The sequence below is a fragment of the Eptatretus burgeri genome, chromosome 12 (genome assembly GCF_056783735.1).
Source record: "Eptatretus burgeri isolate ZD-2024b chromosome 12, Ebu_testis_v1, whole genome shotgun sequence".
Taxonomy (NCBI): domain Eukaryota; kingdom Metazoa; phylum Chordata; class Myxini; order Myxiniformes; family Myxinidae; genus Eptatretus; species Eptatretus burgeri.
Window position 1 is genome coordinate 94,999,213 of NC_140972.1, and position 22,383 is coordinate 95,021,595.

General features: G+C 44.1%; 1 protein-coding gene across 3 annotated transcripts in view; it reads right to left on the reverse strand.

The window, feature by feature from the left end:
• LOC147016174 (myosin-IIIb-like) overlaps positions 1-22,383 on the reverse strand; it is a 52,490-nt gene continuing 30,107 nt past the window's right edge. For all 3 annotated transcript variants that reach the window (XM_085848940.1, XM_085848939.1, XM_085848941.1), the window contains 16 exons: positions 20,667-20,778; positions 16,111-16,154; positions 15,975-16,028; positions 12,767-12,886; positions 12,428-12,513; positions 12,161-12,208; positions 11,899-11,946; positions 11,167-11,258; positions 8,076-8,207; positions 7,710-7,825; positions 7,403-7,599; positions 4,715-4,804; positions 3,993-4,158; positions 3,140-3,355; positions 2,444-2,680; positions 1-2,282 (listed from right to left, as the gene is read on the reverse strand). In XM_085848940.1, the coding sequence (XP_085705066.1) occupies positions 2,265-2,282; positions 2,444-2,680; positions 3,140-3,355; positions 3,993-4,158; positions 4,715-4,804; positions 7,403-7,599; positions 7,710-7,825; positions 8,076-8,207; positions 11,167-11,258; positions 11,899-11,946; positions 12,161-12,208; positions 12,428-12,513; positions 12,767-12,886; positions 15,975-16,028; positions 16,111-16,154; positions 20,667-20,778 (1,776 nt within the window). In that variant the 3' untranslated portion in view covers positions 1-2,264. The remainder of the gene's footprint in view (positions 2,283-2,443; positions 2,681-3,139; positions 3,356-3,992; positions 4,159-4,714; positions 4,805-7,402; positions 7,600-7,709; positions 7,826-8,075; positions 8,208-11,166; positions 11,259-11,898; positions 11,947-12,160; positions 12,209-12,427; positions 12,514-12,766; positions 12,887-15,974; positions 16,029-16,110; positions 16,155-20,666; positions 20,779-22,383) is intronic.

The window sequence follows — 22,383 nt, forward strand, 5'->3', positions numbered from 1 at the left end:
TTAGAGGATTTGTGCGGTGGCACAAACAGCCTTTATTTTGGTTATAATTATTGATTTGGCACTGACATTATTCACAGCGTCGAGCAACTTTTCTGAAAACAGGAAGAGTAGAGAAAGTAATATGCCAATCAATAACCACCATCATTTCATGTGCACCACATGACTGCAGGTTGCATCATTGCTGGAAGTGTGGATGTCCCGCTGATGCAGTGTCTCTCCCCCCCCCCCCCGACCCCCAGAGCAGGAATTTGTCATTTGTTCAGGGTGCCAGCAACAGCTTACCCACGTACTCTTCATTTAAGACACTGTGGGATCTTTAACATCCAACGACTCGTTCTAGCAGATAAAACACCCAGCTTAACGTCAATCCGAGAGACGGCACACTTCGTGATGCAGTACCCGGCCTGTGAAGCACCAGTCCAAGTTTATAGTTGGGTCGGGAATCAAACCCAGAATAGACAGTTCAAAGCGTGTCATCTCTAAGCTATCCTGCCACCTCCTCTCTTTACAACCTTCGATTTTCTCGAAATACTATATCGATAGAAACCTTTCAACCACATTTCATGTTTGCAAAGATACAAGGAATAGACATTTGGCACTTTCACATTCCTGCTAAACTTGAAAAGAAACGAAATGAAAGCTAACACTCGTATTCACCCGTTTAAGGAAACTTTCCCAAGTACTCGCGAATATCACCAATGATGTGGAATGAGACAGGACACCCAGCTTAATTCCCCCATTAAAAGTGCTACCGTGCTAGGAAATGCAGCCAGCACTGGATGAATCAAATCCAGGATTACACAGAGCTATCCTACAACACCCTGGGCAAGGTGGTGGTATTGTGGTGAGGGTGTTGGACTGGTATCCAAGAGGTTGGCAAACCTAGCCAAAAGGTACATATTAAGGATCTAAATTCGAAGCTCTTGGAAACCTCAGGTCTTGGGAGAATTACCCCGTTAATATTTGATGACGAGAATGGTTTCCTGGGTCTTCTGGTCAATTGCATGCCTTTGTGACTCCGCAAGTCCCCAAGAACATTTAAAATCTGAGTGCATGCGGCACGTGTTCGTCGCTGATGAAGGCAACTGTCGATGAAACGTTGGCTCATTCATAAACCTACGTTTCTTTACGGATTCTATTTTGTCTGATGAATAGAGACGCCTCTTATCCTTCAACGCAGGGTCTGCAAGTTGTGCGACTGGAGAGCACCAGTAGTTTATCACGTGTTGCCAAGACAACAAGAAAGGTTCATTGTGGCATCACAGTTCCACAGGTCGAACCATCTTTCCTTCCAGCAGCGGCTTTCTGCCGAACCTGCCATTCCTGGAAACTGGGAACGTTTCAGATTAAAGCCATTTTCCGAATTGTTTACCCAAAAACCCAGTTTCTGCATCTCTTACAATTATTTATTTAACAACTCGCTGAGATTTGTACAGTTTCACATCATTCTCTAATTGTAGCAAAGGGTTAAAATTCTGGAGGGATGATAGGACGAAGAAAAAAGAGGAGTGGAAGGTGTATGGAGAGAAGATAAAGGAGTTTAGAAGCAGGTAGGAATGAGAGGAGGAAACAGAAGAGAAGGAATATATTACTGGGGAAAGGGGAGTGGGGGGTGAGGGGTGGGGGGGGGTTGGGGAGGAGGCGAAGGAGTGTGGAGGAGAGGGGTGTGTGGTGGTGATGCAAGTGTGGGCTGGAGGATATGAGAGGAGTTGGGGGGGGTGGTGTTATGGTGGGGAGGTGTGGTGGTAGGGAGGGGAGTTTGAGGAGGGGACGTGGGGAGGAGACGATTTTTGCAATGTTTGTTAACATAATAATAATAATAATAATAATAATAATAATAATAATAATAAATATAATATGGCCCCTTACATAATCCTGATTTCCACAATGTAAATGACATGTCCATAAAGCAATGCCCACACGATGCACACAAATGGGCATTGATGAGTTCAAGTGAAACATTACTGAGAACAATGGACATCCATTCATCCCACATGTAAAGCATCAGGTACCTCGTATATACATTAAACACCGACACCCCTCATGATGATCAGTCCGACATCATGAAACAGAGTCCACATTAACTGGGTTAATATTCTTAAGGCAAAAAGTTATTTGAATAATCGAGTAAAATTCCTACATCCAGCACATTCACCTAGGCCCTAGGGGGAGGGTGTATCGGCCTCCTCGGAGACACCACCACGATGAACCACAGAGCCGGGAACACTCGTCATGGATCAAAGTACAGCATAGATTCTCCACCCTCACTTCTTGGGATTATTCTGAAAATACGAGTAACAATAAACGACGAGATGAAACTCAATTTCCGAACGAACAGAACTCCACGATCAATGCCTCCGAGGCTTGTGAGATTACATTACAACTTAACTTTATACAAGAACCTCATGTAAACACGGCTCCTCGGTGAGGAATTTCATGTTACCTGCTTCCAATGAGGCCTACGGAAAATGCCGGAGGGCTTTTCATGCTCCTTGTGTGGTTTTTCATCGACAGCTGCGCTCTTCGGCCGTGAAGGAAGGCCCATTGGAGCTTGTGGCGATCCCCGTAAGGGGACTTGCGGAGAACCAACTTTGGAAACGGGCTGAGATTTAGTCGTTGACATGGATGGAACTTTCTTGGCATCGGGATGGTTGCTCTTTGTATGGTCCATCATTGGGACCTGTAAGAAGGGAATGAAGTTGAAGCACGTTAGAGTGTACTGGGGAATGATGCTGGACCACTATAGTTTGGGGAATGATGCTGTACCTTGAGTTCCAATTCTCCATTGCTTGTGGCCTGATCATGATTATAAAGTTATATTAAAGGCAAATTTTTTTTCAAAAAAAAAAAAAAAAAGAGTAACTTGCTTTTTATTGGTGAGTGCCACAATGAAGATTGGACCAAAATGCTCACCCACATGGACATTCATTCTAAAATTGCTAAGTTAAATGAACTGACCCATTGAATGGTGAACGGTGCAAGGTTTCATGATGTTCATTGTTAGATATGGTACAAGGAACCTCCATTCGATCGGAAGGAACGTCATCTCGATCACACAAATGTTGCCACTGCTACACTTCCCTACACCTCGACTTTTAAAGTAAGACTCTCAGTAAGACCGAAAAAACAAATTTCGTACCGTTAAAGGTTCCTCAGTTAGTTCACGTACAGCCTTGCGGATGGAGGGATAGAGGCGAGGAAATGGCCTTCGGCCATCGGCCATGTTTGGTGAAGAAGAGTCTGGCTCCGCAGGAAGCGTGGTGCCATTACTATATGGCGTAGAAGTATTAGAGACTAACAAACCACGACAATGGAGGAACTGAAGGAGGTTCATGTAGTCTGGGATTAATGAGTTCTAGGGTATGGAACATGAAACAGAACAACACCAGGCAAAATTAAACTTGGTTTAGAGAAAGCTGATTAGTAAAGCAGAACTTCTCACAACTATAAATTGCCAAAGAGATTATGAGAGATTGTCACTCAGAGGAACATGTGGCTTCCTGAAGACAACGCATCAGTGCTCCAAGATAATGCATAAGCCAGATGTTATTCTTGACAAAGTGATTTGAAATAAAGAATCAAAAATCCAATTAAAGAAAGGATCTCTCATTTACAACTCTGCGATTCTGGATCATCACATCTTAATCTTGGTCATCACGCCTCACCCCCAAACTGGAACATGCCGTAAGCCACCTGTTCCATCTGCATACACTACATGTTGGTTGTCAAAGATTCCATGGTACCACTCTTAAAGACACAACAGGCCACTGTGTGCTCGTACCCTAGTAAAAATTACAAACTTCAGTCCGAATTAATGGGAACCCTGCTTGAATGGCAAGACTGCCCCAGCACTGATGCAAAAAGGCTGAACAAATTACTCATTTAATCCTAGTCAAATAAACATTCATGATATTGGATAGAAGGATAGGACTGGAACATGGAAATTATCCCTCAGGAATCCTAACATCCGTCTCAGTAACATTCTCACGTACCTGGCCGCAAGGATCTGTGAGACATTGTCTATGTGGTTCCAAAGGTGTCGCCTTGTGATGTAAGATGAGAGAGTCCAGGCTGTCATGTGCCTGGGCAGTGTTATCCACGCAGTAACATTCGTTCATCTGATGCAGGATCCGGTGATGAAAACACTGAGTAATGGTCCTGTAAATACACCTTGGGTTAATGGTCTCAAACTATGCGAAATCATGCAGTGAGTTTGCATAAGAGGCAGTTTTTTTTGTGCAAGTTTGAACTGTTTTGTTCGACTCCTCCTGGGTCACATCCATGATAATGCCCTGTGGAGCTCTCTCTACAAACTTACTCAACAAAATTTCCTTCCAACCCACTTCAGGGAAAACGTAACTCTCTTACTGTTATAATTACAACATTATATTCATTGTGCCAGAATGAGGATATGGCATAGATTTGGAGAGCCAAATAGTCTTTTCCTGTCCCGGCTAAGGGGTAGTTTGGATGTGCAAGATGGAAGTGAGTGGATGAATCAGGAGGTGGTCATGGTGTTGAGATTACACTTTCGTGAGCATGCACATCCTCCATGCAAATAAAGGAAATTCTTAAGCGTGGCTCCTTCTGACTTTTCTCTCTTAATCTTTCAATGCATTCCATGATATTAAAAAAAATGTGATTTTTCAAAAACCACTCAAAAGCAAGAAGGGTATCGACAACACATAAACATCTGCTTCACGAAACGACTTACTTCACAGACAACACCAAGCCAATGGCATTCTCGCTCATGCGTATGAGGAACGAGCCGAGAGGTTTGTCTTTCAGGAGGTTTTCTGTCTGTCTGAAAAAAGCACAAATATTCATCCTTTATTATTATTAACATTATTAACAATTATTAACAATAATTATTAATAACAATTATTAACATGAACATTATTATTATTAACAAGGCTCATGGAGGAGCTTTTACATACACAAGCAGAAAAGCCTGTCAAAATGATGGGTGACCCTTCAGTATTTTCATATTATTCAGCCTTGAAAACTCAGGCTAGAACCGAAACGATGGACAAAATCTTTATGTCTTTAATTCTGACAAATCTCACACTCAAACCATGTCTCTCCAAAATCCCACTGAGATACAGGACAATCTAGAACCCAAACCCCCCCCCCAAGGCCTAAGTCACATTTGGCACGGCGGTCGTAGGGTCTACAAAATCTACGGCCACTAGCAATTATAGGGCGGCCGCAGTATTTCCACGGTCACACAATGTAGCAGTCACATATGTTTTTATTTTTCGGAGAGCCGCACGGCGTATTTATAAATTGTGGAGACCGAAAACGTGGGGGTGCCATACGGTCTTTGATTTGTTGTCGCACGGTGACCTTAGGGCGTCCTTGCGGCGGCCATATAATTTTCAAGACAGAAGCAAGGTAACCTCAAGGTGCCCGCAAGGCGACCGCAGGGGGGCCCTAAGGCGAACGTGCGGCCAGACGGACGGTAACGAGTGGGTATATATATATATATATATATATATATATATATATATATATATATATATATATATATATATATATATATATATATATATATATATATATATATATATATATATATATATATATATATACCAGTTCTTTTTTTACTGAAATAAAAATATAACAGTTTGGAATATACCAGTATATATAACTGAATATACTATAGCGATAATATATATATATATATATATATATATATATATATATATATATATATATATAAATGAATATACCAGTTCGGAGTATAAGCAAGCACCTATACTCTGATCTCTAGCGATAGCGCACGGTGGATGCATGGTCGACGCAGACTGCCACGGAGGCCGTACGTAGGACGCACAGTGGGCGTAGGGGAACCGTGCGTCGACCCTGCGTTGCCCGCAGGTAGTCACACAGACTGCAAGGCCACCGTACGTTGAACACAGGGACACCTTAGGACTACCCTACGGCGACCGTGGAGATAGTGCGGCCGCCGTAATTTTTTAGGGGTTGGCAAAATTCATTTTCATTGATAAGACCCTACGGCAGCCACACGAATAACGCAAGCCCACCGTACGTCCTGCGTACGGTCGACGTGGAACACATCTATGTCACAGCTTGGCTTGTCGAATTGCTATGGCCAACGTAGAAATGAAAAAAAAGTTATAACTCCACGCTATAATTCCACGGCGACCCCTATGGCCTGTAAAAGTTAGCCATATGGCGTAGGGCCACCCTGAGGCCACCTCAGAATCTCTGCGGCCGCCGCACGTTTCTGCCAATTCAGTGGGGGGGGGGGGGTGTACGGCCGCCGTATCCTAGCCGTAGAGCAAATATGACTTAGGCTTTATCTACGTTCTCAACATTCCTCTTGAAGAAGTGCTTTGATTCAAACTTTTAGCCTCATGATCTGCCATGATCTTTCCTGGGAAAGCCACATCTTCAAGCTGGCCACCAAAGCCAGTCGCTGACTGGGCATCCTCCGTCGCACAAAGTCCTTACTTGGCACACCTGAGCTCCTGACCACATACAAAGCTTTCATCCAGTCTGATGGAACACTGCTCCCCCTCTGGGCTGGTGCTCCTGCCTCACACCGAGCTTGACTTCACACTGTGGAAACCAAGGCTTCGAGGATCATCGGTATCTCCAGTGATGAAACTAAGTCTTGGCGTCTCACTTTCTCACTGGAAGCAGGTCGATGATCTTTCTGTCTTCTACCATGTCCTCTCCGGTCTTTGCCGCCACCCTCGCCCCCTGTTCTGTCTGTGATCAGTCCCCCCTATATTTCCTCAGTGTGCGGAAGGTGTTCCAAAAAGACCCCTCTTTGTGAAAGTGACAAAATCAGGAATCACTGCTCACCTTCACTCTTTCATTTCTCTTTTTTCCCCCACCTCTGGAACAAACTCCAACACTCTATTCAATCCCACTCCTTCCAGGTCTTCAAAACAGCTGTTCACCAACATCTCATATCTTCCCCCATCCAAAATCTTGATCTTTTTTACCCCCGTCAATCCATCCCGAACCTACCTCCTTCAAATTCCCTGTTTTTCTTCCTGAATAGTCCCTGTAGTACCATCTTGTTTACCCCATGCGCCGTGCCCCCATCCCTCTCCATTCCCCAGATATCCTATTGTGTTTGTTCCCCACTATTTTCTGCTTCCCTCTCCCGCCCCTCTTGTCTCCTGCCTTGGTATACGTTTCTGTGTATTACCTGCAGGAGTTTTCATAATTTTTTTTCAGTTTTCAAGTCACGTAATTGGCAACTAAAATTGTGTAATGAAAGGCAATGCAAGCATAGCACACATCCAGGCATTTCTCACAGGTAAAATAAACTCACTTCAAAAATGTCAAATGTTCAAATCAACCAAGAGGTAATCAACGACATTGTTCGAATCAACATTAACAAACAGGAGATGAGCTTACGCACCGCCGGGAGATGATGCCGTGGAACCAGTTGGGGAAAGTTTTTGAATGCCAAAGTTTTTGCACCTGGGTGTCCGCAAACCAACGGAACTTTTCATCTTGGGAAATGCACGATGGACCTCCGACGGCTCGCAAGGATGGTTTGTCTGCGGAGACGGCCATTTTGGATGCAGAATCGCTTGTAATGTTCAGCAACCCTTTCTGCCACCGTCACAATATAAAACAAACAGAGTTCAAGATGTAGGAGAACTGCACGATTGTTTTGCCAAACGCAGCCCACATATGGAATCGCAGTGACAAAATGCCCTTACCTCGACAAGGTGATTGTGATTCCGTGGGGGTGGCACGGGAGGCATGCCATTCCGCTCCCCGACCTGAGGAAATTTGGTTCTGGGTTTTGGAATCGGCACCGTGTTCTTTTCCAATCCTGTATAATGAAAACACTTTAAAATTGAAGTGGCGAATGTAAATGAACAAAAATAGTCCAATATCATTTACATGAGTTGAATTCTTGAAATTACAGTTGGTGTGAATTCCACAACTCATCGTTCAGATCTGGGGAATGTTTGATATCTCATCTCCTTATAATTTGAATAAAGAGACATTGATATCTCCTCGTGTGAGAGTTATTCATGTAAAGTGTGTGCAAGCTCTTCCATGAGCCTGAGATGCTCTACTTTTCTGTTCCTCTTCTCTCTTCTTCTCTTCTTCCTCCTCTTCCTTTAATATTCGTAGATCCTCCTGTCTCTGCATCATCAGAATCTCCAGCAACTTCTTGTACCTTCTGAAAACAATAAACCTGCGCACAACTGGGGGGAGGGGGGAGACAGCATCCAACATAGTACTCAAACTTATGGAATTGTTCATTCATTCCTTCATCCAAAACAATAACAATCCAATTTGTGACCACGACATGATTAATGTAGTAATGAGAGCAGAGAAAAAGAAAAGATAATGGTGTTTGTAATAATGGGCTACACGTACACTCGGGGTAGTGGGGGGTGTTCTGTATGTGTATAGAGCGAGTATGGTGGCGGTGGGGGGTGGGGTGGATTCAAACGTCTGACATATTTACATATGCATTAAATATATTGTTACGGCTGTGGAAATTCGCATTACACCATAAAGGACCCTCAGGTGAGATATCTTCATAGGTACATGTGTAGTTAGCCCAAACCCGTTGTATAGAGGGAATTTATGTGATCCATCCGGGCTGCGATGCTTTGAGTCAGTCTTTTTTCTTTTTCTATCTTTTATTTCAAACACACAACATTTCAACAACCACGCCATCCCCATCACAGCGCCAACCACACTGCAACCACGCCACCTCCACCATCTACGCTACTACATCTTCGCCACTACGTCCGCTTCCGAACGGAAAACAAAGGCGCCAAGGAGGGAACTGCGAGGATGTGCAGGTTTCCCCGCCTGTTCCTTCCGTTTGACTTCTCCGCGCTTTGGAGTGGAGGAGGGGCGTTGCAGGTCAAAGGTCAGAGGTCATGTAAAGGAGGGGCCTCTTTTTGGGGGAATAATTCTCTGGCCCAGAGCCAAAAACTGACTCCCACGGCCCCCGCACGGGGCGGGGTGGAGGGAAAGCGTGAGGGAACGCCCTTTTCAGGAACCCTCTCGAAGGAAGGTGGAGCCGAGAATGGGGCGGGGTGAAGGGTGGAACCCCGCGCTATAAAAGATGGACATGGGCGGGCGCACAGTCGCCTCTTCCTTGGTCGCCTCTTCCTCGGTCGCCTCTTCCTCTTCAGCCTCTTCCTCTTCAGCCTCTTCCTCTTCGTCTTGGCTGGTGGTCTGGTTGGACTTCGGTTGGTTTTTGTGGAGAGTTGGTCTTCGGGAAGAGGTCCTGCACCCGCGCCTTGGCGAGCGGCCCTGTCACGAAGGCACGGACGGGAGACGCGGCAGCGCCCGTTGCGAGGTGGACCTGCGTGTCCGGACGGGGAGTGCCGGAGAGGGTTCGCCGGCCGCGAGAGAGGTCGGGGCCAGGTGCGACCACGCTGACGGTCGCGGGAGAGGGACTCACCAGCCATAAAAGGGAAGTCGCGACTTCTTTTTTTCTTTTCCTTCCTTTGCTTTTTGTATAAATGACTGTGGGAGGCGCCTGTCCGACAAGTAGAACTGTTTAAGTGTTGCCGTGTGTACGCGTATTCAGTTATAACTCTGCATCGTTTCTTTTGTTTTAATTGCTTCATGTGCATTACTGTATGACTGCAAATACGTGCCTTACGTGCTTGTCTGTGTGTGCATGTGAATAAAATGCTTGCTTGTTGAACTGTTCCCGCTCTGCTTCGTCTATTTTCCTTTTTTATTGACCCTCCATCTTGCATCACGGAAAGGGGTTCGTAGTGGGTGCAACATCCCGGTAATTAATCGGAACCGTCAAGGCCGACGATAACACCGCTCGGTTATCACTGTAGCACGGAACGGACCACTTAAGCGGTTCGTGTCCGGAGTCGGCCTGTGGCGTGGTACGATCGCCCGGTCGACCATCCGCGCAGGTACTTAGGTAGATCGAATTTGGCGAGCGACCCTATCCTGCGCGGGTGGGCAATTGGCACGGTCGTGGTGGGGTTAAACCCCCACCCGTGACTAGCTCCCGGCGTTGTTCCGAGAGGGTCACGACAGAATTGTCCGTCCGGTGGGCGACGTGCCGCGATTCGAGTTACGTGGTCGTCCGCACGCCTGCCGGCGCGAATTCGCAACAATATGATCCCCAAATTGGCACCATGTAGGCACAAAAATACAAATCGGAACTCTTTAAGTACAGGTGGCAAATTAATTCCTTTTGAAAGTGTAACCCTTTACACAATCAACATTGAAAGCTTTTCTGTTAACTTTATAGACACCAAAGGCTTCCAGGATGTGTCCATCCTGTTGTAGATGTAACTGACATCCAGCATGTGTCCATCCTCATGTTAGAGATGTACAACCGACATCCAGCATTTGTCCATCCTGATGTTAGAGATGTACAACCGACATCCAGCACGTGTCCATCCTGATGTTAGAGATGTACAATCGACATCCAGCACGTGTCCATCCTGATGTTAGAGATGTACAACCGACATCCAGCATTTGTCCATCCTGATGTTAGAGATGTACAACCGACATCCAGCATTTGTCCATCCTGATGTTAGAGATGTACAACCAACATCCAGCATTTGTCCATCCTGATATTAGAGATGTACAACCGAAATCCAGCATGTGTCCATCCTGATGTTAGAGATGTACAACCGACATCCAGCATTTGTCCATCCTGATATTAGAGATGTACAACCAACATCCAGCATTTGTCCATCCTGATATTAGAGATGTACAACCGAAATCCAGCATGTGTCCATCCTGATGTTAGAGATGTACAACCGACATCCAGCATGTGTCCATCCTGATGTTAGAGATGTACAACCGACATCCAGCATGTGTCCATCCTGATGTTAGAGATGTACAACCAACATCCAGCATGTGTCCATCCTGATGTTATCGGTACAACTCCCAAAAGGTAACCAGTCCTACTCTTTTTTTTTTGTCCTTCAAAACGGTAGCTCACCAGTCACCACTGTCTTGTGACAAACTCTGTCTCTTCCTCTGCTCTCTTCTACTCGGTCTAACTATTTTTTGGTCTCATAACTGACATTCTTCCATCCGTGCAACATCTTATTGTATTCCCTAAGACCCCATTTATTCAGCTCTTACATGAACCTCAGCACCTGTGGAGTAAAACTAAAAAAATAAACAAACGAAATCATAAAAAGCAAAGGAACGTACATGTTTGCAAAACAACTGCAGCTTTGCTGAGTCTCAGAACGTACTGGGATAGTTCGTCTTGGTGCCAGTATTTAAAGAACAGTCTGTCCTTCCTGAAACAAAAGACACAATTCAATCAGTGTTCCACCAACATGAGAAAAACAACAGGGAACAATGTAATGGGAATGCAAACTGTGTTTTTCACATAATGTTCCACAAAACAAACAAACTCCATATGCAACTCCATATGTTCCATCTCTAACTTATTTCCAGTTGTTACTCCCGGGGTGTGTGCTGGCCCCCACACTTTGCAGGCTTGTTTGGAATGGATTTTGGGGAGGATGTCAGAGAGATCAAGCTGCGGTGTATCATTTGGGAATGTCAAGATATCTGACCTTGATATCGCAGATGATGCGGTCATCTTTGAGGAGACTCTGGATGTCCTTTTGGGACCTTTTGGGGAAAACTAGAATGTTTCAAGTAATCGACTTTTCTTCGAATAATCGACACCACAAGGTAAGTTTCCATGTGAAACGTCACAAAATTAGACATCGTAAATTGCAGGTGTTAACATCTGAAACCAAGAAGTCTAATTTTGTACGACAGGCCGATTCAAGTTGCACTGTATTTGTAACAAAGACTGAAAGTGACAAGGTCAAACAACACAAAAATTAAAGGACAACAAAGGAACGGGTTAAGGAGAGGTATACATGGTCAACCAATGATCGACGTTTAACTTCACCACACGCTTACCCTGTTTTCCACCCTTCCAAGGCAACTTCATTCAAGACCTCCAGGCAACTGTCGGATGGAACAATAACTTGAGTAATAATTGAAATCACAACTGGTTTATGGACATGTAAAAGTTGACGGGGCCTGAAACCAATCACATGAAGAATAAAAATAGTGAAATCAAATATTGATTTAAATGCACGTTAATCATCTCTACGTTGTCAAGAGAGACGATCAAAGTTCGTTCTGTCAGTTTTAGGGATAATTTTCATATCCACGTTACCTTTCTTTAGTCCGTGCAACGGAAGGTCGAAGAAGCACCACCCCGTATCTAGGAAGAAACTTCAGTTTTGTAAAAAGAAAAACTCAAACAATGCCAACGGTAGTGACGACGACACCACGAGCCGAAGTATTTGTAAACCCATCAACGTTAAACTATTCACATATTTGGATTATTTCTGCAATCACGAAAAGTTACTCAAAAACGAGTCGTGCTCAGTGATCCTGCGGCGAAAGCGAAACAAAAAACAAATTCCTGGTCCACACTCACCCGTCAATGAATTCTGCAAACGATGGTCTCCAGGAGAAGCCTCCTCGACGGATTCTGGTCGTTTCTAGGAGGCCGTTGTTATGCAACTGAGGAAAGGTGCAGAAAAAGCTGACTCACCAAATTGTGTGAAATTTTAAGAAACAAATTATCATTGATTTGGAAATGAAGACGGAACCACCGGCACCATCAAAAAACTGTTTTCACCCTCGAATAAAGACGGAATCTTATCGGCTATCTTCCAGGTACAGTACACGTGCTGCTAATGAGAGCGATGGTCTGTGGGTTCTGGTCAGGGGCATTGGCACGATTGCTCTCAACCATCAAAAGGTACACTCGTACCTGTTCACGGACAAGCTCTGATTGAAAGTTGTCTGGAGTCTTCTCCTCGTTGGGCTTCAAGCAGCGAATGAAATGGGGACGAGATGCGGCCATCTTCTCGATGAGGACAAAAAGCGATTGCTGGAAACACGCGTACAGGTCTCGTTTGTGACCCAGGTAAAGACTTTACGACAACAAGTGGTTAGGAATATTCAGTGCTCGTTATAAAAACGATGGCTGTCATAACAACCTCCTGTTCCAAATGTCCCACATGTCACCATCCCTTCTCTCCCATTTCCCGTGTCCTCTCCTTTTCATTCTGCCTTCTTTCCAACTGTCCTACTGTCCCACGATTCTCAATTTCTGTCCCTAACCCTTTAGTATTCCCAACACAGACAATGTAACATGATTCAAACAAGAAGGGTTTCTGGCTGATGACAACGATGATGATGGTGGTGGGTAACATCAGTCTGAATCCCTCCAGGGATGCATTCACAATAGACACAGAAGAGCTGACAGTCCTCAGTGCATGTAAATATAATCTCAGTTTATGTCTTCGCTGTAAGTTGACAAAAATCAATTTGAGTGCTGTCGTGCAATTTCAAGTGCGGTATTATTATGAAAGTGCATATTATTGTGCATAATAATAATAATAACTACAAAATGAACCTTCTTTGAAACAGAGAGCAATTTCTGAAGTCATGATCATTCCTCGGTGAACTCATACGTCATTAGAGTAGATTTGAGACAACTAGAAGCACCCGCTCCCAAACGGAGCAAGGAGGGGGACCGGGAAGCAGGATTTGAGGTTATGTATATGTGCGTACCATGCAGACACAGTGGTGTGTTCATATTATTATTATTATTATTATTATTATTATTATTATTATTATTCCATAACGGCCCCAATTATTCGCACTTTCTTGTGGGGTTGGCTGAGTGAAGCTTGACCCAAGTCTTTCACGAACTTGCTGGCCAGGTCTGATGCTCCACTCATCTTGGTTGGGGCAGGAACTTGGAATTTTGCCATGGTGCCGGCGATAGCTCACCGACTCTTTGTGAGGGGAACCATAGGATCTTTAACATCCGCCAACTAATGCCAGCAGACAGGATGCCCAGTTTACCACCCATCCGAGGGACGGCGCACACAATGATAAATTACCTGTGAAACACCGGGATGACAGTTTAGCACTTGGTTGAGATTCAAACCCAGGCTAAACGGCTGAGAGGCGAGTGTGTGTACATTGGGGCCATCCTGCCAGCCCCCATGCCAATATCATGTCATTATCATCAGATGGAATTGACCGATTGATTTGTGGTTAAATTGGTTGTGACGAAAAATCAAACTTGGATGACACAGAGGGTTGGAGTCAGGATTAGAAGACGAGTCAACAATCTACGGCAGTGCTTCTCAAACTATCTGATGTGGCGGACCGGCAGGTTTTTTTTTCCCAATGTGCCAGGGACTGGTACCATATTTGTGCCATATTATTATTTGTTTATGATCCGAGAAAATATTGTTTGAACATCCGGAGTAATATTAATTTATACCGGAAAAAAATGTTAAAATATAATGAATATAATAAAACTTGACACATTTTTTAATATATATTTTGTATTACACATATATATATATATATATATATATATATATATATATATATATATATATATATATATATATATATATATATATATATATATATATATATATATATATATATATATATATACTTCTCTCTCGTATTTTGAATTTGTCAACTTAAATATATGATTTTTCAACATTTTATACATTGCATTTTATACATTACATGGTATATATTATGATAATGTGAAACTGGAAACTCGCCGCTGACCAGCAGTCAATGACTCGCGTACCGGCACCGGTCCGCGTACCAACACTTTGAGTGGCACTGATCTACGGTACACTGATGACATCTCTCTGTTGGCAGAAAGTAAAGAGAACTTGATGAAACCGTTGCAGACAGTGAAGAAAGAAAGTTAAAAAGCTGGTCTATAGATGAACCTAAAAACGACTAAAATCTTGTCAACTGAGAAGATCGATGTGTTCAGATTGAGAGACGACCTTGTGGAAAGAGTGGGAAGTTTCATCTTCCTGGGTTTTAAGGTTGAAGTGAGTGGGAAAGATTGATTGAAATCGGATGGGCAATGGGAAACATCATTCGTGCGTAAATATTCATTTAAGCGCCTTTATTAGCGAGAGATCATTGCGGCCGAGCTAGCGGCCAACCTCGAGGCCGAGCAAGTCGAGAGAGCTTGGATCCGTTAGTCTATGGTGGACATAACAAGCATGTCAAGTTTCCTCCAAATTGCTTTCAGTTCAGTGTTAAACCAAAGTATCGAATGTGTTGGACATGAGTGACTGAATAGTTTGTGGTTAAAATAATTTTTACTTCATGTACCTTATGTGTAAAGCCTGGTGTTTGCGGTTAAGGTGGCTGGCTTGGGTCCGAAGAGTCCCGAGTTCGAGCCTGTTTTTACCATTGAATTAACACCAGGTGGGGTGGACTCAGCCTGTCATTCTTCCGAGGTTGGCAAAATGAGTACCAGTGTACTCGGGTAATAACTATTTGGAATAACCTGCAGCGGAGTGGCGACCCATCCACAGGACTGTACTCCTTGCCAACGAAACTGCCTCGGCAGCCCTATACGCCTTCATGGCATGAAAGGAATAGTATTATATTATTTGTTATGTGTGTCCCACAAAATGCCACGATAAGCTATTTATACAGCCTAATACGGAGTTTGTCCAAGGCGGAATATCCCTTTGGGGAGGGGGGGGCAAACAAAGTCGCTACAACCTTCGTCATGTGACCCCTAGTCCCCTTGGCAAGTTTAACTTAGATTGGATAAGTAATGACCAAATGTTTCGCAGTCAGACAGACACTTCCAGATACACCAACTTGCATATTTTAGTATGATGATTGAGTTTCTGCAGATCCTTCTTATCTTACTCTGAACTCAGTTTCATTCAAAATAATTCTCATCTAGATAGTCCATCCAGACACCGATATCCTAGAAATTGCTGGTTGCGAGAATGCTAACGAAGAAACTACTGGACGAGAAACATCAGAAGAGAAAACACGAGACCACTATCCACAAGAACCTTGACCTGAAGACTATTCCACAATTTCACGTCGGTTATCATTCGTTGACACAACTATTGTCCTCGAGCAAGCGTTTGCGAGGCAACGATATGGAGACTTACCCTGAACTGAGCTCCAACTGTTTTCTTGGAGGAGACCACATGGCTTTCACTGCCCTGTGAACAGAACCTCCAGGTTAGCAAGCATCCTTTTAAAAGGTAATGCCTATTAATGAAAGATAAGCTGAAGAAAACAAACCTTTAGTACGGGAAGGTGCAGAGTGCCAGTCCGGGATATTTTTCCTGAAAATTAATAATGAAGATGAACAGAACAGTACGACAGGTTCTTACAAAATGCCCTAACTGTGCGATTGCACATAGGTGAGCACAAGCCTGACATTGAAGAAAATGTCCTCAATCATCGACTGACATGCAGGTGGAATGAAAACAAATGACAGATCGTTGACAATAATATATTAATATATATATATATATATATATATATATATATATATATATATATATGTTATACAGTATATAAAGCTGAGTTCATGTCCATGTGCCGCAAGCACTGCCCCTTCTACAAGCCACACCTTCCCCCTCTCCCCCAGCATCACAAGCACTGCTCCTTAGCCAGCCACTGCAATTTTGTTTGCATCACATGCTGTAGCTTTGACACCCTATAAGACTCTGGTGTACATTTGAAGAATGAATCATGTCTCCTGTCATTAAATAATAAAATGAGTGGGTGTAGGTGTGCATATTTGGAGAGACGGCACACACACATTGATGAATCACGCTACCTGTGAAACACCGGGATGACAGTTTCTAGCGGGGTCGGGATTCAAACCCAAGCTCGACAGCTTAGAACGAGCATGCCTACCTCTTTGCTATCCTGCCATGATGTGGTAATTCATTGCTTTGTAACAACTGAAAATAATTTTTTACTCCTTGTAATCATCTAATGTATTTTGCTGACCCAACTCCGGAGATATCCCCATGGAGAACCGAGCTGCGGCATCACCATGGAAGCTCGTCACCGCCAAGTGGATTAAGCACTTTCGACTCAGATTCTGCAACCGGTCCAGATGGCATCGGTCCACGTGTCCTGAAAGCCTGCTCCTCTGCTCTTGCTCACCCCCTCTCTCTGTTCCATTCACCCTCTCATTTTCTCAAGGTCATCTGCCATCTGCTTGGAAATCAGCAAACATTATTGCCCTGCATAAAAAAGGTGCAAAAACGGATCCCTGCAAAAATAGACCAATCAGCCTTCTCTCAATCATCAGCAAGGTTATGGAATCCATCATCGCTCCAGACATTAAATCCTTCCTCTTCTACAATGGCTTGATTTCCAATAATCAATTTGGTTTCAGACCAGGTCACTCTACCCTGGATATGCTGCTTCTGCTCTCCCAAAAATGGATGGAGGTTCCTCAATGCCGGACATGAAATCAGAGAAATCTCCCGAGACATATCACGTGCTTTTGACACAGTCTGGCACCCTGCCCTGCTCACCAAACTCTCTTCCCATGGTATCCAAGGCCATCTCTACTCATGGCTCGCAGACTTCCTCTCCTGTCGCAGCCAATGCGAGACCCTCAATGGAGTTCTCTCATCCCATCTTCCTGTCCAGGCTGGAGTTCCTCAAGGCAGCGTTCTGGGCCCTGTTCTTTTTCTAGTTGTCATCAATGATCTCTCTGACTCTCTGGAAAATCCTCTTTATCCCTTTGCTGATGACTTCACCCTCTGCTGTACCATCTATGATCCTTCAGATCAGCAAGCAACAGTTTCTTCGCTCACTGCAGATCTGGGTAAAATCACAAACTGGTCCAACACGTGGAACATGTCTTTCAATCCGGACAAATCTCACATTCTTACTATGTCTCTCCGAAAGGACCGTTTGGAACCCTCTCCCACCCCCACCCCACCCCACCCATGTACTTTCTCAACAATCCTCTGGAAGAAGTCTTTTCTTTCAAGCTTCTGGGTCTCACTGCCATGATCTTTCCTAGGAAAGCCACATTTCCAACCTGGCCTCCAAAGCCAGTCGCCAACTGGGAATCCTCCGTCGTGCAAAGTCCTTCCTTGGCACACCTGAGCTCCTGACCACGTACAAAACTTTCGTCCGCAGCCTGATGGAGTAGTGCTCTCCCCTCTGGGCTGGTGCTCCTGCCTCCCACCTTTCTCGGCTTCATGCTGTGGAAACCAAGGCATTTCGGATCATTGGCATCTTCCACGATGAGGCCGAGTCTTTGGGCCTCTCACTCTCTCACCGCAGACAAGTCGGTGGTCTGTCTTCGACCGTCTCTTCTTCAGTCTCGCCCCTCCCTGCTCTGTCTGTGATTTGTCCCCACCATATTTCCACAGGGCGCTCAAGGTCCACCGACAACCCCCTTCTGGTAAAACCACCAAAATGACGAATCACCGCTCACCTTCACTCTTTCATTCCTCTTTTTTTTTTCTCCCTTTGGGATAAACTCCCTTACTCTGTTCAATCCCATTCTTCCCTCCAGGCCTTCAAAACAGATGTTCACCACCACCTCTTATCATCCCCCATTAATCCACCCCAAACCCACCTCCTTCAAATTCCCTGCTTTCCTTCCTGAAAGTCCCTGTAATATCAATCTTGTATACCCTGTGTTCCCCGTCTCCCTTCCACTCCCTTCCACAGATCTTGTAATGTCTCTGTTCACCGCTGTTTTGTCCTTCCCACTCCCTCTCCTCTTGTCTCATACTCCTCTTGCTGTGCGTTGTGCATTAGCTCTTATGAGCCTTGACAATATATACAAAATAAATAAATAAATAAATATAAAAGCACTCAAACAAGCACTCCAACGAAACGGCTGAAGAATATTAAAAAAAAAAACAAGAAAATTTTCATTTTTTTATATATGTATATTCATGTTGAAGTGAGAGGTCATATAATGTCAATGAGAATGAGAGGACACCCGGAATGTCAAGCAGTGTCCGAATTGAACAAATGAGCAAAAATTTTTAGCAGACGGAACTGCTGATAAGTTCAATTGCAGAGTTTACATTCTCAAATTTGGTTCAGATCAAGAGATTCTAGAGGTTAGGGCATGTGCGGAAATGAAACAAAGCCACGAACGCTGGCGTCTCCAGGCATTTATGAACATTGCAATGTATCCGGCGATTCTGTGGTATGATGATCAGGCATTTGATGATATGAGTGAGGAAAGTCAAAAACAAAACTATTCCTGTTCCAAGTTGTGGCATTGTTGAGCAGACCAAAAAAATGGTGAATGAAGGCCACAGTGTGGGACAGCGAGGTGACCAAGGATGAGCGTTGATAAAGGATAATTAAATAAGGTCGTTAATTATGTTCAAAAGGGGGTGTTTAAATTAACCCAAACACCCAATTTTCATTCATGCATGACCTTGGAGTTCCCCAAGTATGCATGCAAAGATTGAGTCCACTAGGTTTCATGGTTTTGGACTTATGGAAGAGACGGAAGGACAGACGGACGAACGGACTGATGGACTGACACATATTAGTATAGATATACGAGTTCCATTTCAACAATGGCTGTTTGGTATGATGAGCTCGATAAATAAAACCAGCCTTGAGGGTTATCTTTGTATCAGACACTGAAGGCATTAACATGTCTACCTTCTACGAACAGGGGGGGCTCGAAAAATCGCTTTACCCGTCTCCAATAAAGTATTCGTTTTTAAACTCTTTTAATATACAGGTTTTCTTGTGCAGTACTCACAATAATTAATCAGTTACTGTATCTGTATGTGCTCCATCATTCTCCTGAGATAACTGAATTTGTCACCAAGTCCTCTTAGACATCTTGTCTTGCATTTATGGAGTCACCTGCGTGAAAAGAGGCCGCAACCGTAGTGAGCAATTCTTCAATCGTCCTATACCAATGTGTTGACACTTTCCTTCTTCATGAAGCTGCAGAAAGATCTGGACTACGTTTAGCGTCATTATATCTGGACTACGTGATGGCCACGGTAGAGGAGCTTTGATGGAGAAGGTTTTTCAAAGCATTCCACGAAAGCTGTCCGCACCTGAGCAAATGTTTGGCTTGTATGTATGTACCCTTTCATGAACCCAAACACAAGCAACCAACTGGTCTTAGACATTGCAACAACTTGTGTCCGTCGCGCCCTCCAACTTCCGACCGACTCTTGCGTCAGCGAATCATTGTTGCCGCATACCACGACAGTGTGGAGGTATGAGAAATTTATCAGGGGTAAAGCAACTTTCAGGCCACTCTGTACAGTGTCTCAGGCTCATGTACAAACAATACCATTATGAGATACGAGTGCATGTTATTCCTGAATCACAAGGACATGTGGAGGCAATGTTAAAATCAACACACAACATGAGCATTTCAACCAAGGACCACACCATCATGAATTAAACGCTCAGATGAGAATGCAAGACAGGTAGCTGCTCGTTCTATTGTGCAACAATGACCTTGTCCTTCATGACCTAATCTATCAAGAAACCTTTAAAATGACCCTTACATTGTATATTTTTGTTTTCCATGAAAGTAGTTTCATCTCCCATCTAGTAATTGATCAATTTATCTGGAAAGGCCCCCATGATGTATGACAAATGGCTTGTTATAATACTTTGGGCGTAGACACAACTGGGACATTGTTCGGTCAATTGACATTGTCCTCTTCCTCTTTCCCCCCATTAATTTAGGGCCTACATGTGCTGTTAAATCAGCGATTACTGTCGGGATCAGAGTTACAGTACTTTAACAATACAGCAAGACCTGTACTGATAAATTAACATCTCATGATGCCAAAGGAGGAGGAAAATGTTTGCACCTCCAAAGACTTGGCAAAGCAAATGAACTTCACTCCCCGTTAGGATCTTGCCGATATCTGCATGTAGAGAGTCCCGGTTTTTTTCCAGACACCCTGAAGCAGAATACACCACCTGCGGAGGACATAGCACCCACCACCATGTCCCGTTGAGGGAAGAACAACTTATGAGCACATACTCTACATCACCCAACATACTCAATGAAAAGCCACACTTGTAATCCAACATTCTAACTCACCACGATGAAGCGCCAAAAGAAATGGGTCTTGCCGTCCATGTTCATGACACGAACCATGTGGTACGAACCGTGGACAGATCTTAGCGAATGTTTGGGGTCTATTCATCGAAAAACAATCTCCGATAGGTAATGCATCCAGGCGGATAAAGGCCTTTGGTGCCTATCATGAAATGCTTTACTATGAAGCATAAGCTCGTTAGCGAATGTCCATTGGAAACGATTTGTTTTTTTCTCAATGAGTGAGAAACCCAAAGTGTTCAATGGGTGTTTTTGGAAACGATATTTTTCTCAATGAGTGAACAAACCCAAAGCTGTGAACCAGCAGTTCCTAAACAATTTAACGGATAGCATTTTCTGAGAATACAAACATGGGCGCACACAAGTCAACACAAAACTGTTGTTACCCAGCACAGCAGGTCATTGTATTGAAAAAATAAAATTATTTTGTACACAATGTCGAGGCTCTTAAAAGAGCTAACGTGCAGAACGTACAACATGAGGAGCACGAGACAAGAGGGGTGGGAGAGGAAAGGAAAAAAACACAGTGTGGAAGAGAGACGTGAGGAGATCTGTGAAAGGGAGAGGGATGACGTGGGGTATATGAGGTAAGCAAGATGGACTCTACAGGAACTTTCAGGAAGGAAAGCTGGGAATATGAAGGAGGTGGGTTTAATGTTTGGGTTTGGGGTTTGGGGTGGATTAACGGGGGTAAAAAAAAGATCGTGGTTTTGGATGCGGGGGAGATAAGAGACGGTGGTGAACAGCCTGTTTTGAAGACCTGGAGGGAAGAGTGGGATTGAAGAGAGTGTGGGAGTTTGTTCCAGAGGTGGGGAAACAGATGAATGAAAGAGTGAAGGTGAGCAGTGATTCTTGATTTTGGTAGTTTTACCAGAAAGGAGTTGCTGGCGGACCTGGAGCACCCAGCGGAAATATGGAGGGGGGGACATATCGCAGACAGAGCGGGGGGGGAGAGCAAGGCCAGAGAGAAGACATTAGATGACAGAAAGACCACCGACCTGCTTGCGTTGAGGGAGTGAGAGACCCAAAGACTCAGCCTCCTCGCAGGAGATACCACGATCCTAAAACCTATCATGAAGTGATTTAGAATGTGAAAATCAACACAAGATTCCCCATAAACAAGCATGAGGTGATGAGTAACATCAGGATAAAGCGGTGATGCACATTTAGCTTCAAGCGATTTGACGAACACGCTTTGATTAAAATGTATTTCTATGCTCGCCACCATTTTGTACTCTGCTTGAGTGCTACTATCGAGCTGTGAAATCTTCAGTTGAGTCAGGAATCTAACCCAGGATTGACAGCTCAAAGTTAAGTGCGCTACCGATACACTTTCCTGTCGGAGTAATCAAACATGGGGAACATGACCTTGAGTCATTAGGCTACAGGCAACACTACCCCTGACAATCAATCTGACAGACCATTAAAAACTAGAACGGCACCTGGTAGAGCGCAAACCTCCG